Source organism: Hermetia illucens, chromosome 1 (genome assembly GCF_905115235.1).
Source record: "Hermetia illucens chromosome 1, iHerIll2.2.curated.20191125, whole genome shotgun sequence".
NCBI lineage: Eukaryota > Metazoa > Arthropoda > Insecta > Diptera > Stratiomyidae > Hermetia > Hermetia illucens.
Window position 1 is genome coordinate 21,179,317 of NC_051849.1, and position 16,113 is coordinate 21,195,429.

At 48.0% G+C, this 16,113-nt stretch overlaps 1 protein-coding gene across 1 annotated transcript in view; it reads right to left on the reverse strand.

The window, feature by feature from the left end:
* Positions 1-16,113, reverse strand: part of LOC119660280 (serine/threonine-protein kinase NIM1-like) — a 131,425-nt gene that overhangs the window by 16,028 nt on the left and 99,284 nt on the right. Inside the window, exon 5 of the mRNA XM_038068754.1 lies at positions 16,017-16,075. Coding sequence (XP_037924682.1) covers positions 16,017-16,075 — 59 coding nt within the window. The remainder of the gene's footprint in view (positions 1-16,016; positions 16,076-16,113) is intronic.

Sequence of the window (16,113 nt, forward strand, 5' to 3'; positions counted from 1 at the left end):
AATGAGATATATTGTGGCGAAATTGTTGTTATTTGGAACAGTTTCTGATTCCCTGACTAACGTAGGGATGGAATTCCTGTTATGTCAGAGTACACAGTACACTGCACTTTTGTACTTTTATCCGGTAACCGAGTTCCAGCAAGTAGTATGCTGCGCTCACCTCACTCTCAGAGATTAACAGAGCTCCCAGCCTCTTTCGCTCATCGATCCGCCTTCACAATTAGTTCGATCTTATGACGTCTTTGTGGACTAGGTTGACAACTTGAATCGCGCTCATCAGAATTCTCTTCCGGGTTATTTAGAATTTGCGCCCACTGTTGGACGACAGTCTGATTGCGGAAACGGTCCACGCTGAATATAGAGACCCACTGTTTCCTCTGCGGGCGAACGCAGAAATGAAATTCAAAAGAATATGTCTCCCTATCATGGGCCTGAGCTTGGCCCACTATTCATCACGATCACAATGTCTTCCTTGAGATGCCTTTCCTGAGCTGCGCGTAGTTGTTCATAGAAAACAGCGACTAGCACTGAACTGTTGTGATGCTCCTTATTCTGACCCAAAATTTCGTAGTCAAGGAACTGTCATCCCAAGTGGCGGTTATAAGCAACGGTCCAATATCAAATTTGAGCCTGTTATCACGACACTTTACAGAGTCAAAACGTGCTGTTCCGCAACAAGGAAGGTATGTTTTCTAAAGGTCCACCATTCGATATGGGACGTATTTACATACAAGTTGAGGAAACCAATCATTTTGGAGGCTCTCGTTAGCGTTGTCGATTACTGTGAGTATATTCCAGGCTCCAATTATAAAAAGCTGTCGATAGTCAAAGGTCGTAGCCGTGAGAACAATCCCTATCCGAAGTAGCGTTGACATTTCGATAATAAGAAATTTTCAAAATTCCCAGCCCACAAAGTTCTATCCTGTTTAGTAGTCTTTTCCGACAAGCAGGGCAGAGAATACTCGACGATCACCTACCTTGACGTGGTGAGGGAGCTCAGTAAGGAAGATCCTCCAGGAAACGGGAGGTGACACCTGAAGCCAAGCGGTAATCAAAACCCCAAGCCAAGGTGTGACTACCGTGCCGACTTACTTTCCCCGGAAAAATTGAGGTCATGGCAGCCAACTATGAAAAAACAAAAAAACAAAAACATAAACCTACTAAGCAAACACAATTAAACTTTGATCGTGACGATCCAACCCCGAGTGAAGGGGCAACCCTGAGCTCATCGAGGGAGAACCTGAGTCTAGACTCAGATTCCCCACTTATTCAAGTGGGAACCAATTCAATTGGGACCCAGTCCTTAACGGACGAGCCGAAGCAGGCCCCTTCTGTCAGTACTCCTGACTCCAGGCTCCAATCGGCGCCACCTGCTGAGGCTAAAGTCTTGCCCATGGGTAAGCACCTGTCCACGGACAGCAAACTGCCTTCGGGCAAACCGCCTTCGGGCAAACCGCCTTCGGGCAAACCGCCTTCGGGCAAACAGCCTCCGGACAAACCGCCTTCGGGCAAACCGCCTTCGGGCAAACCGCCTACGGGCAAACCGCCTTCGGGTAAACCGCCTCCGGGCAGACTGCCTTCGGGCAAACGGCCTCCGGGCAACGCACAACCAAAGAGCTGTGCCAAGGTGGAGGGGAAAGGAGCGTTCGGGGCACCTGCGGCTAAGGGGAAACCGAAGCGGCAGCGGTCCTCGGACGATCCTAACTCTTCGATACAAAAGGCAGCAAAGAGGGCTCGGCCGGCAACGGCTAGGCCTTCATTTGCAGTCAAGACTATCGAAGCCGATGGATGGGTCCTGTACGACGACCCTAATCCATCCGGCTACGATACTGAGCAGTGCGAACAGCTTAGGAGGAAACTCCTCCTAGCTGTAAGGGCTGCGTCCGCGCAAGGCACTAAGCTTTGCTTTGAGTTGGTAGGTGTATACCGTAAAATGTTACGGCTGAACTTTGACGAAGAAGACACGAACGAGTGGCTCAGGCAGTACTGCTCCTCCCTTAACGATGTGTGGGAGGGTGCGCGACTAACCTTGAAAAGGGTCTCTGAGCTTCCATCGATCAAAAAGTGCTTTCTCTGGCTTCCACAAGAAGAGCGAAATGGTGTCGGGGCTCTGGAACAACTTGGTATACAGAACAACCTTAACACTTCCACCTGATTGCTGCTAGGCAGCAAAACAGGAGAGAGAACCGATAGGCCGGGAACTTTCCTCACTATCGGCGTTCCCGAACCTGATGTTAAGAAGGTTCGGGAAAAATCGGGTTGCTGGCTCTACTATGGGCTGGGGACCGTCACGTTACAAGTGTCGGCTCCTAAAACCATTGAAGGGGACATGCAGCCCCCGGCATCATCATCTGAAACGTAAATGAGGTGACACATTTCCCAAGTAAATTTGCAGCATTGTAAAGCGGCGACTGCACTTATTAGTCGTCGGATCAATAGCTGCAAGACATTTATATACCTCATACAAGAACCGTGGGTTGTTAGTGGGGTAGTCAGGGGCCTAAACTTCCAACATGCTGACTTATTGAATGCCAATGGAAGTGATCGTCCCCGCACCTGCATGGTAGTCTCCAAAGACTTCCAGGCTAATTTGGTTATCGACCTATGTGATGGTGACACCACATCGGCTAAGCTAACCATAAAAAGTCAACAGGGAGATAATGAGATACTATGGTGCTCTGCGTATTCATCAGAGCTATCCAATATGCCAAAAGTAGAGGCATGGGGGTAATAGCAGCAACGCTCACCACATATGCTGGGGAAGTTCGAACATCAATGTAAGAGGATCGAGACTACTGGAGTATACAGTAGGAACCGATTTGCTGACCCTAAATGTGGGTAATGAATCCACTTTCTTCAACGTGGTCAGGCGAGAGGTCATCGACATCACGGTAGCATCTCCTGACATCGCGTCTCTGATCGGAGAGTGGAGAGTATCAAACGATATCACACTCTCGGATCACAGGCGCATTGATTTCGTTATGGGCATGGATCCACCTCCACCCACTCCATTTCGGAATCCGAGGAAGACAGATTGGGTGATGTATCAAATAGAATTGAGCGCCCGAGAATGGAATCTGGCATGCAAAGTAATATCACAGAAGCGAGTGAAATGGGCATTTAACTTTAAGTTGACAAAACTTGATTAGTTTTATTATTTTTAGTTGTTCAAAATTAGTATATTTAACTTATAGTTTCAACAACATTTATATTTTGGTTATTACATTTTAACTTTTCATTTTATTTATTTATAACAAAACTTTCTAATTCTATTTTTCAACTCTCTTCACAAAATTTTCAATTCGTTTTTTCAAACTCATGGCACACTTTACTCCGATCTTCCACTCCCGTGGCGTGCTACGCAAAGTGGATAGATCCGCGCCATCTATTCGCTCGCACTCGCAACATTCGAAATAAATTTCAAATGCTGCGAATCCTGCCGCGCCACATCACTCCGCCCCCAGATGAAACCTAGGGGTTTCGGCGACTGATCCCCGAACTTCGTTCGCCGTTAATCCACAAAGCGGACACGACGTTGCTTCGGGGCGCACGCGGGTTTCAGCCTGGACAAAGAGACCGCCTTTTTGTGACCACCGATCTCGAGCTGGAAGAAATGTTCTCCCCGCTCGAGAACGCGGTACGGGCCCTCATATGGAGGCTGCAGCGGCTTCCGGACGGCATCCGTCCTGATCAGCACGTGCGTGCAAGTGTCCAGCTCCTTGGGCGAACAGGCAGGTATGGACGAGTGTCGAGAGGGTGGTGGCGCTTTGATGCGTCGGAGATTGTCCCTCAGCAGACGCACCAACCCCGACTCCGTGAGACCCGATCTCTTGTCGAAGACCGGATCGCTTGGGAGTCTCGGGTTCTCCCCGTATACCAGCTCCGCGGGGCTGGCAGCAAATTCCTCTCGGCGGGTTGTACGAAGGCCGAGTAGGACGAGAGGCAAGACTTGCGTCCAGGACGGGTCGTCGCGTGCCATAATGGCGGCTTTCAGCGTCCGGTGCCAACGTTCCAGCATCCCATTGGATTGTGGGTGGTATGCCGTAGTCCGCTGGCGTTTAAAACCAAGGAGTTTGCCTAACTCGGAGAAAAGGGTGGACTCAAATTGCATTCCCTGGTCAGTGATGACCACTGCAGGGACGCCAAAGCGAGGTATCCACTCTCGACAGAGGGCTTCAGCACATGAATGCGCCGTAATGTCTTTCAGAGGTATTGCCTCAGGCCACCGCGTGAACCTGTCGATGATTGTGAGGCAATACTTATAATCGTGCGAGTCTCGCAAAGGCCCTATTATGTCGAGGTGTATGGTGTGGAAACGCTTGGTAGTGCGGGGGAATGAGCCCACTTCTTTCCTTACATGCCTGGAGACTTTACACTTTTGGCATGCGATGCACTCTCTGGCCCAGGAATTGATATCCTTGTTCATGGAGGGCCAGAAGTATTTTCCGGTGACTAACCGGTTTGTTGTCCTGATGCCGGGGTGCGCCAAGTCGTGAACTGCGTGGAACACTTCCTTGCGAAATGTGGCCGGAATGTATGGCCGAGGTCCCTTTTCCGAGTCTTCGCAGCAGAGCGAGAGGTTTGAGCCGAAGATGGGCAACTCCCGAAATTTGTATTTGGGGTTGGACATGAGGCTCTGAAGTGCTGCGTCATCCACTTGCGCCTTGGCAATAGCCGAGAAATCGAGTGAGGCGGGGATGTTAACTTCGGAGACACGAGACAAAGCGTCAGCAACAATGTTGTCCTTCCCGGACACGTGCTGGATGTCTGACGTGAACTGGCTTATGAAGCTCAGGTGTCGAAGCTGACGAGGGGACGCTTTGTCGGGCTTCTGTTTCAAAGCGAACGTGAGAGGCTTATGGTCCGTGAACACTGTGAACGGCCTGCCTTCTAGGGAGAAACGGAAGTATTTGATGGACAGGTATGCGGCGAGCAGTTCGCGATCGTAGGTGCTGTAGTTCCGTTGAGCGGGATTCAACTGCTTCGAGAAGAAGCTCAACGGCTGCCAAACTTGGTCCACCTTTTGGTGAAGGGCAGCACCTACTGCGATGTCAGAGGCATCAACAAAAACGGCTAGGGGTGCATCTTGATGAGGAAATGCCAAAAGTGTAGCATCAGCCAGTTGCTGTCTGGATTTATTGAACGCGCAGACAGCCTCTTCAGACCACACAATCTCTCGTGTGTCTTTTGTTTTGGGGCCAGACAAGTACGCGTTCAAAACGGACTGGTGATGGGCGGCCTTGGGCAGGAAACGACGGTAGAAGTTTAGCATGCCCAAGAACCTCCTCAACTCCCTCACTGTTTTTGGACGCGGGAAGCTTGTTATCGCTTGCACCTTGTCTGGGTCGGGCTGTATCCCTTCAGGGGAAATGAAATGGCCGAGGAATCTCACCTGTTGTTGAAGGAATTTGCATTTCTCAACGTTTAGGACTAAACCGGCCTCAAGGAGACGTTGAAAAATGCACTCGAGATGGGCTAAGTGCTCAGACTCAGTGGAAGAAGCGACCAAAACATCATCCAAATATACGAAACAGAATTCGAGGTTTCGCAGGACAGAGTGAATGAACCTTTGAAAGGTTTGCGCCGCATTGCACAATCCGAAAGTCATCCGGGTGAACTCGAAGAGTCCAAAGGGTGTGCATATTGCCGTCTTTGGAATGTCTTCAGGAGCTACTGGGATTTGGTGATAAGCCTTGGTTAAGTCCAAGGTCGAAAAGATGCGGCAATTCGCGAGGTGATGTGCAAAGTCGTGGATGAGTGGAATTGGATATCGGTCAGGAACAGTCTGTGCATTTAGCCTTCTGTAATCCCCACATGGGCGCCATTCGCCGTTTGGCTTAGGGACCATATGCAGTGGGGAAGACCAACAGCTGTTTGAGGGCCTGCAGATACCCTGTTGAACGAGTTGTTCAAACTCTTTCCGTGCAATTGCCAGTTTCTGAGATGGTAGAGGACGCACCTTCGAGAAGATCGGGGAACCAGTAGTGATAATGTGGTGCTGCACATTGTGCTTCACTGGTTTGGAGAGACCACAGTTGGTAGTAATCTGGCTGAACTTTTGGAGAAGTGCCCGAGCACGAGAGTCGGTAATGTCTTCTAAAAGAACGGAAAGATTATTGCCTGGGTGAGATACCATATGTCCCGACGAATTAAGGTTGGTCGTGGAATCTATGAGAGACTTGTTTTGCAAGTCCACCAGCAATCCATAGTGACACAGGAAGTCTGCGCCTAGTATGGGGAAGCTGACATCCGCCAGGATGAAACGCCACGAAAACGTCCTACGCAAGCCAAGACTCACGTCCACTTGCCTATACCCGTACGTGTTTATGCGGGAGGAATTTGCTGCCGCAAGTTTGAGCGGTTGAAGGAAAAGTTGATGTTGCCGAGGTACGGGAAGAACCGAAACCTCCGCACCAGTATCGATTAGGTAGCTGCGCCCGCTGAGGGGGTCGAAAATAGTTAGGCGACGTGGCGCTGCGTTCTGGGTGGCCGTCGCCAAGACCCCCCGCGGACCTAGTTTTTTGCGGTAGGAGAGAATCTACACGGTAGCGTACATCTTGTCGCTTTATCCCCGAATCTGCGGTGGTACCAGCAAATCCCTTGGTCCGTGGACTGTCTTGACGACCTGCTACCTGATCGCCCTTTTCGGATGGCAGACCGTGAGCGTGCTCGCGATCTGGCGCCCGAACGCTGAGCGTCCAACGTCGCCCGCATCTCGGCCATGCTGGCTGTTAACGCAGCAATCTCGCGCCTCAATTCACCCACCTCATCCGACGGTGGTTGAACGGCCGCCAAGGTTGGGCGTACGTACACCTCCTGGACCTGGTCGGCCGTCGCTGCCAGTTCCTCCAAGGAACCGGAGACGCAAGCGAGGATCGCCTGGGTGCCCTCCGGGAGCCGACGCAGCCAGAGCGACTTGATGAGGTCGTCGCCGATCTTGCTCCCACCCAATTGCCTCATTTCACGAAGCAATTGGCTGGGAGTTCGATCACCCAACGTTAAACCCGCCAGCAAGTGGTCTAATTTTGCCGACTCGCTTGCCGACAGGCGCTTGATCAACTCGCTCTTGAGCTGCACGTACGATGTCGACTTCACCACGTCGGACACCAGAAGTATGGACTCTTCGTCCAGGCCGACCACCGCGTAGTTGAAGCGGGTAGCGTCCGATGTGATGCCGGACATTTGGAATTGTGCTTCCAAATGCACGAACCACAGCTCGGGGTTCCGCCGCCAAAACGGAGGAACGCGTACGGCGAGGGCGGTCACTTGTGGGTCCGATGGGCCTGGCGCGTCTTTATTGTCAAACGACATTTTTCTTAAGTACGAGATGTAGACGCGGTGAGTTTATACTGAAACACGGTGAACTTTACACCGACACGGCAGGCCGCACCCACAAATGCACGTACGAAACGAGAAAAACAACGACCGAAGCGGACGCTCTCCAGCGCAGACCAAAAATACCTCCAATGAAAATGGAGATCTCGCGATGCTAAACACCTCTTCGCCGTCTCTTGCAGCGATTTCAAACTTTTATTATTATTTTTTTTAAAACTTCTAATGTATTGAACAATAATAAATTACAATAATGCTTCGCTGCTGCGGCCTCTTTGTTGAAGACGGCGTTGATGTGAAGGCGGCGGCGGTGGTCGCGTGAAAATCTACTTCTGGAGAGGGTCCGACGTGTGTCGCACAGTACACTGTGTAGAGAAGGTTTTCTCGCGTTTTTTCTTGCCTCTGCTCCGACTCGGGATGTGGAGATGCGACACGTTTTCGTGATGTTTACAACGGCACTCCACACTCAACTGTAGATGCGAACGCGTGAAAATCACTTGCCGTACGGTCTACTGATGTTCTTGATAGACTTCTCGGTGTTTGGAAGTTCTATTTCTGCCGTGTTGTTCGGACGAATTTTGTCGTCAATAGAACTTCACTAATGGCGGCGATGGCGGATAATTTGTCGTTTTTTACATATCGGGGTCACCAATTAAGTTGGTAAAACTTAATTGGTTTTATTATTTTTAGTTGTTCAAAATTAGTATATTTAACTTATAGTTTCAACAACATTTATATTTGGGTTATTACATTTTAACTTTTCATTTTATTTATTTATAACAAAACTTTCTAATTCTATTTTTCAACTCTCTTCACAAAATTTTCAATTCGTTTTTTCAAACTCATGGCACACTTTACTCCGATCTTCCACTCCCGTGGCGTGCTACGCAAAGTGGATAGATCCGCGCCATCTATTCGCTCGCACTCGCAACATTCGAAATAAATTTCAAATGCTGCGAATCCTGCCGCGCCACAAACTCGTTAACTCGTTCCATAGATACAAGTCTGCAGGTCTGGATAGTATAATATCATCCCCGCGCTAATAATAGAGGGAATGTATGTCCCGGGTCTATACATTCGGAATATATATCGTGCATGCCTAGCGCACGGTTATATTCCAATTAAATGGCGGGATGTGAAGGTGTTGTTCATTCCCAAACCAGGAAAACCTATCTATGATACACAGACGCAAAAAGCTTTCGACCGATCAGCCTAACTAAAGGGACTAAAAAGATTAGTACATCGGTTCATAAGGGATACACACATTCCTAAGTGGCCACTTGACCATAGGCAACACGCCTACCAGAAAGGCAAATCCACGGAGACAGCACTCCATGAACTTACGGCAAAAATTGAAAAGGCGATGTCCGAAAAAGAATACGCCTTAGGCGCATTTATGGACATCGAAGGTGGCTTCAATTATGTCTCATTCGTGGCAATTTGTGATGAATGGAATCGAACCGGTGCTAATCAGTTGGATCCTTCACATGCTAGAGTGGAGAAAAATCCACATATCGGACGGCCAGAAGTCTATTGAAGCAGGATGTCTCAGGGGCTGCACACAGGGAGGGGTTCTGTCTCCATTGTTATGGCTCTTGGTAATGGATACCTTACTGTGGCTCCTGGAGGACAAAAAAGTCCTCGCGCAAGCATTTGCGGCCGACCTAGCCGTAATAATTACCGGCAAGTTTGCGGACACAGTATGTGACCGCTTGAATGCAACTCCGCATGTAATCCACAGCTGGTGCCTCCGCAATAGACTCACGGTGAACGCCAGGAAGACTGGACTAGTTATGTTCACTAGGAACTTCAGGTGGGGCAGCTATATGCTCCGCAGGGGCGGAAATCCAGCTGTCACAAACAGTCAAATACTAAGGAGTACATTTCGACTCCAAGTTAACGTGGAATCATCATTTCCAGGAACAATATCAGAAGTCCTGCAGATTGCTTTGGTGGTGTAAGAATGCGATAGATAAGACCTGGGGACTTTCACCCAAACGGATGTACTGGATGTATACTTCCATAATAAAACCCATTTTGATGTATGCATGCATCGTCTGGTGGCCAAGAATGAATTTTACTAACGGCAGGAAGCTGCTAATGCAGATTCAGAGACTTGGTTGCCTAAGTATTACTGGAGCAGTGAGTACTACGCCGACTGCGGCACTTGAAGCTATCCGAAATTTACCCTCCATTCGCTTGGAAGTGAAACGGAAAGTAGCCAACGACGCATATAGGTTCGATACCATTGGGTCGTGGAAAGGCGGCCAATCACACGGTCATGCGTCTATCTGGAAATTCCTCAAAAAACATCCAGTAGCCCTGATGCCGACCGATCATATGGTTTCCAGATTCGTCTTTGAAAAGACATACACTGTCTTATGATAATCACCGAAAGAGAAGAACGGTCGACAAGTGGCCATGAGTCTTTTCAGATTACAGACCTAATAATCTTCACCCACGGGTCAATCATGGAGGATGGATCGGAGGGGAGAATCCGATAGAACTGGCCCGACCCCTCGGAAAAATGACGACCATATTCCAGGCGGAGATATATGCCATTTCGTTGGTAGCGGAAGAATGTCTGCGGCAAAAATGGAGGGGTCGCACCATTCGAATCTGTTTCGACAGTCGGGCGGCATTATCAGCACTAAATGGAAACAACATATCAAGCCAGTTGGTGTGGAGTTGTCATCAGGTGCTGCTGAAACTTGGCCGACTGAACGAAACATTCCTGATGTGGGTGCCGGGGCACTCTAACATCGTTGGCAATGAGGAGGCTGACAGACTAGCTCGCCGAGGGTTTGGATCCACAATGGTGGGGCCAGAACCGGCTCTTGGAATCCGACAATCTACTGTCAAGTCTACTCTGAAGGGTGAAATTGCAAGGATTCACGCAACCGAGTGGAAAAATCTGGACTCTTGCTGGCAAGCGAAAATCCTTGTGAAGGAGCCTAGGGCCACTAGAGTGGCATTTTTGTTGTCCCTTAAGAAGTGGGACATGAAAACCCTAGTAGAGCTTTTGACGGAACACTGCTCCTTAAACTACCATATGGAAAAGATTGGGGTAGTGGTTTCGGCTATGTGCAGCCAATGTGAGGAGGAGGAGAAGACGGCCCTGCATTTTTTATGCAGCTGCCCGGCATCCTCAGATCTCAGACGAAGATACCTTGGCAAGGTTTTCTTCAATGAAGAATTTGCACACTCTCTGTCTCTGGAGAATGTTCTCAGATTCGCTAAAACCTGCGAACACCGTAGGCGGGAAGCCATTGAGTAGGCAACTTACGGGGATAGTATAATGGGCCTAACAATGGCCTGAGCGCTCGGAACTGCGGCTCCCCCCAATTAACTAAATTAAACTAGGTGCTAATTCAATTCTCTGTGTTTTCGTTTGATCTATCAGGTATGGGTCTAACGGCCTTTTTCGGAATTATCTCACCGTTGCTGTCTTCTCCTATAAAATTCCTTTCTAGCGGCTTTTTGTCCACAGTCACTTCGGTCGGATTCGTCCCCCTTCTCTGGTGGAGACAGTGTGCCCCATTCCCTAGAAGATCCAAGGGAATCATCCCCGCGATGACACACACTGCTTCACCAGATACTGCCCTATATGCGCTGCACACTCCCAGGGCGTTTGGCCAGTATGGGGAACACACCTTTCTCCGATTCACAGTGTTGTCTAGTGCTCCCGCTGAGACAGGAGGCGCGTATAGCAGGATGGATTTCCCCACCCCTGCGTTAAGCGCCGGCGACTATATTTTTTGCTTCCAATAATGCCTAATTATCCTTGCTAGAGATGAGCAAACCTTTGCTTTTCGTGCGCATAGTCTAGGTGTCCCTTGAAGCTGAAGTTGGCATCACTCATTACCTCCACTCGAGTCAAAATTCAAAGGAGGATGCGACCAGAACAGAAACCAAATATACCAATAAAATTGAAAATTTCGTAGTGCAAAGTGAATGAATTTCAGAAAGGTTTGCGCGACATTGTCGAGTCCAAGCGTCATCCTAGTCAACTCGAAGACTCCGAAGGTTGGGCATATTGACGTTTTCAGAATGTCTTGGAGAATTTCAGGGATTTTATGATATACCTTGGCTAAATTCGAGATCGAGAAAATACGGCAGTCTGTGATAGAGTGGGCCAAATCCAGGATGAGTCGAATGGCGTATCAGTCTGGAATTGTCTGGACATTTCGATGTCTGTAATCGCCACAAGGCCTCCATTCAGGACCAGGTGCAAGGTCGGCTCAAGGAGTTCTTCGAACTCTTTCCATGCAACTGCGGTGTTAATAGACGCACCTTAGAAACGATAGTAGTGTTAATTTGGCGCTAAATATCATGCTTAACAGGCGGAGGGAATATATTCTCGGTAGTGATATTTTTGTGGAAATGCGCGAATAACTGCTTCGTCACCGTCTTGAAAAATGATGGAGTGTTGGACGTGCAGTCTCCGCTGGTGTCCCACAGGGCTCTATACCGGTCCACTACTGCGAAACATCATGTATAATTTATTTATTTAATAAAGACAATATACAGAAAACAAATTCCTTATTACATATTATCCTTAGAGGGAGGAGCAAGTAAGTGGCTTACCTTACGCTTAAAACTAAAGAAATAGACAGTCAAAGGACCCAAGCTGTAGGGCGTTGTAGGACCGGTATAGCCTCGGAATCGGGGAGAGAAAGTAAATCTCGAGCTCCTGGAAGGGTACTTCAAAAATTTCCGCATTATTTGTGTTATGAGAGGCAGTGCGGAAAGTAATATCCGAGTTGGTAGAGCAGACCATCAGGCAATTGCTGACTTTGAAAAGAGTACACATATCAAGGAACATACGGCGTTGCTGCAGGGAAGGGATATCGAGGGTGCGGAGTCGTGACGGATCGTCAAGCCGTGGAAGGTGGAGCGCGATACTCACGGATGTGGAAGGGGGACCAGACTACACAGCAATATTCAAGGATGTTTCTGACAAGGGAGTTGGAAAGTGTTAAGAAGCGCTGAATTTAGGTAAAGTCGGAGGAGGAAGCTAGGATAAAACCAAACATTTTGGAAGCTCTATTGAAGACGTCAACGAAGTGGGAATTAAAACGAAGTTTGCCATCGAATATTACATCCAGGTTTTCGATGGAGACCAGTAGTGAAAGGGGTTGTCCACTAAGACAATAAGAAAAGCATGTTGGGGATTGCTTAAGCGAATAGTTAGCACATTCAGTGGCGTTTGCTGACATTCAGTGTTGACCGAGCACCAACGGACCAAATGATCAAGGTTGGACTGCGCAGTTCAGCGGAGGTGAAACAGAGGCAAATAATTTAAGGTCGTCTGCTTAAGGCAAACACGGGCAGGTGAGCCTTGGGGAACACCAGAGGAAGAAGAGAAGGAACGAGATGAGTAACCATGAAAAGAAAATTTGCAGGAGGAAAGCCAGAAGATGATTGAGGGAGCGAAGTGGAGAAATGAGAGTTTAGAGAGGAGAATATTATGGCTAACGGTATCAAAGGCTTTGGAGAAATCAGTATAAATAACATATACCTCCTGTCAAATTAAAGCATTTAGCAACGAAGTTGGTAAAAACCAGAGATACCGTAGATCTACGTTTCACGAAACCATGCTGCTCTTTGACAATGAGGTGACCGCAGTGCGCGGTAAACCAGAACGGTCCCCACTCTTCAGGATAGGAAAGCAGCCTTCTTCTAGACTTTCGTTGTAGATTATACACAGGGGGAGGGAGATGTGTTTTCTACAGTTAAGAAGGAAGAGATTAGGAAGGCTCTCGGTGTCCGATCCGATATCGGTGTTAATATTACCAATGAGGAACTTAACCAAGGAAGGCGTAAGGAGAGGAATGGCCAGATATTCGGAACAGTCTGCAGTTAGAAGAGGCGTAGAGGGCGGAGTGGTCGAGGGAGAAGTACGTGCAGAGAAGCTCGCAGGATTATTGTGGAAAGTTAGCAGTGGAGTCAGTAAAACTGATAGAAGAAGGAAGAGATTGGGTGGGATTCCGGGAATAGCAAGTGTGGGACCAAAACGGTTTCAAGTTACTGCGGGTAAGAACGGTTTCGATGTTCAACAAGTAACTTTTATGTGATTTTTTAATCATGAACTGCACAGTGGAGCGCATAGCCTTATAGTGAACAAGGTCTGCTTCATTCTTAGAAGCCCGCAACTTCTTCCGCAGTACATATTTCAGGCGAATGTCATTAAGGATCTCCGTTGTGAACTAGGGGAAGAAGGGACACTACGGGAAAGGAGATCGGACAGAATATTGTAGTGCTAAAAGCTTGATCACACGTTGAGTTGCTCAACATGTAAGCCCAGTTGATAGACGCTAAAGCTGAGTTGAGACCGTCAAAGTTGGCTTTGCGGAAGTTGAATTTAGTAGATTTTCGCATAGTTTTCGAGTTTGACCTGGGGGCTCCGCTACAAATTCAAGTGTGGGGGATAGTGAGCGTCAGTTTTGATATATGGGAATGTGCAACGAAATAAAGTGAGGTGGCACTCGGGCAGGTTAGGAAGAAAGAGATGGGGGGTGCGGCCCAAGGAATTTTTGGTCGTATTGAAATTCAGGGCAGAGCAAGTATTCATAAAGGAAGAGAGTAGAAGTTTGGAATGGAAGAGGTTGTTGAAAAGAATTGGAAGGGGCTAGGATGATTAGGCGAGTGGAGCATGGGGAGGATAAAATCTCCGCAAAGGAAGGTAAGGGAATCTGACAGTAAGGAGTTCAGACAAACTGTCAAACAGTTTTTCATATTGGTGAGAAGGGCAAATATAGGGGACGTATGTACAAGATACAATGAACGGGAGGGAATTGAGTGGGGACACACGCACGGTTCGGTGTGGAGTGTACCTTTTATCTAATTACAATAAAAGGTACACCCCACCGCCCGTGGACTTATGAGATGCATTCCGGTCCCTGTTATAGCGGAAAGTGGAGTACCCTTCGGGGAGCTCGGAGTTTAATATGGCATTGTCTAGTCAGCTTTCGAGGATACAGATGGCATGGGGTTGGTCAGCTTCACACAGGTCAGAGGAGAAAGTAAACCCATTTTGCTCCTGTGGATCATCCGTAGAAGTTGCGAACGCTAGCCTGGAGATAAATAGCAATTTATGTGGGAAGGTCATCTTTGACCTGGGGCAACTGTTACGGGTGGAAGAGATGCCAGGATATAGAGCAGTGGCGGGAAGTGTAGTTTCGTTGACGAGGGGAACGATGTTAAAAAGTGGGGCGGCAGTGTTCCCGTGGCCTGCTGAGGAGGCTGCGGATATTGTTCCGTTGAAGGTGCGATAGAGCGAGATAGGATCGGAGGCTCGGTGAACCGTAACTCGTAGTTAGTTGAAGCAACACTGATGTAGGAAGCATTGCAGATGAAGATATTCAGGGGATATTTAAAAGCACATTCAAAGGACGCCATCCAGTGGGAAAGTCAGGCAAACGATGGAAGGAGTCAGTTTACGAGGCTAGTATAAGACTGCTAAAATTTTCCAACTGGAGGATGCGATCGAAAGATCGAGATGGCTGGAGGAAGTCTATCTTGGACGCATTTGCCGATTTGATCTGCCCCATCACTGAAGAGGATGAAGAAGCACCAGTTTGGATGAAGGCCTATAACGTTCAGGCGTATAGGAGCAAATGATCCTCAGCATATTGTCTTAGGGTGTTCAGAGTTGCTAGTGCATTCCGAATAATGTCAGATGAAACAGTTTTCATAGTCGAGGGAATGGTCCACATGGTCCATGGCTTCTAGTGGTGGGGAGGAAAACGAACTGACGAACGCACAGATCGTTCTCGACAGTCCCTCAGTGGGTGCAGTCTGTGTCGGTCTGGTGAAGAGTGGGATGTATTAATACGATTTGACAGCCACTGACTCCAGATGGCGAAGACACATCACCGTTCTTCAAGGACGATCTGGGCCGCCCGATCAGGAGAGCTTTTGGATTTGACAGACAGAAACGCGTACAGGATTACAGTGGTTTGCAATAGGTAGTAGCCTATAGAAGATAATGCCGCCATAATCGGTATATCATATAATTTGCAGTGTCGAAGATACGGAGAGGTAGAAAAGACCCTCAGGCACCTCCTTTGCCACTAGTCAACTCTAGCAAGACCCAGGTTGTGGACACTGGAGGAGCTTAAAACGACCTCTGCAGGTAGGTTTGGGGAGCGTTCTTTCTCGTGAACGATACGGGTTGTCTTTGAAGATCTAAGTAGGCTAGATTCTGTTCTCTTGATCCTCCCTTCTCCCCCTCCGCTGTCATCATCACACTAACAGTATGCAACCGCAAATGACCCTCCCTATGTACATCATCTGTCTAAATGAGGGGAGGGGGAATATCAATTGTCATATTTTTCCTGAATGACTTCCCAACTATATGATTTCACATAAAAATGAAATATTATATTCGCATGACTTTCTGAAATAATTTGATTTGAAATGAAAATAAAACTCCCGCCGATGGCGGTTTGTCTCCACCAACCCTCGACAGCCAAGGCAAGGATAGTTCAGCGATTCCCATGTTTTCATTAATTTTTAACAAGACCCCGCAAAGTATGCGCGCTGCATATTTTCCGGGGAACGAGAATGAAAATGCAGAAAATTTCGTACAAATGAAAACTGCATTTGACTGAATCCGAAATGAAAACATCATAGGTCGCTGGTGCTGGGGCTGTCGGGCTGTCCAAATTGAATTTACTTACCAACTAGCTTAATTTTTTCTTTGGCGTAGTCAAGTAAAATATTTTCCATTTTTAAATCTCTGAAAGTAAACGGAGTAGAAAAATGTAATATAAAGAA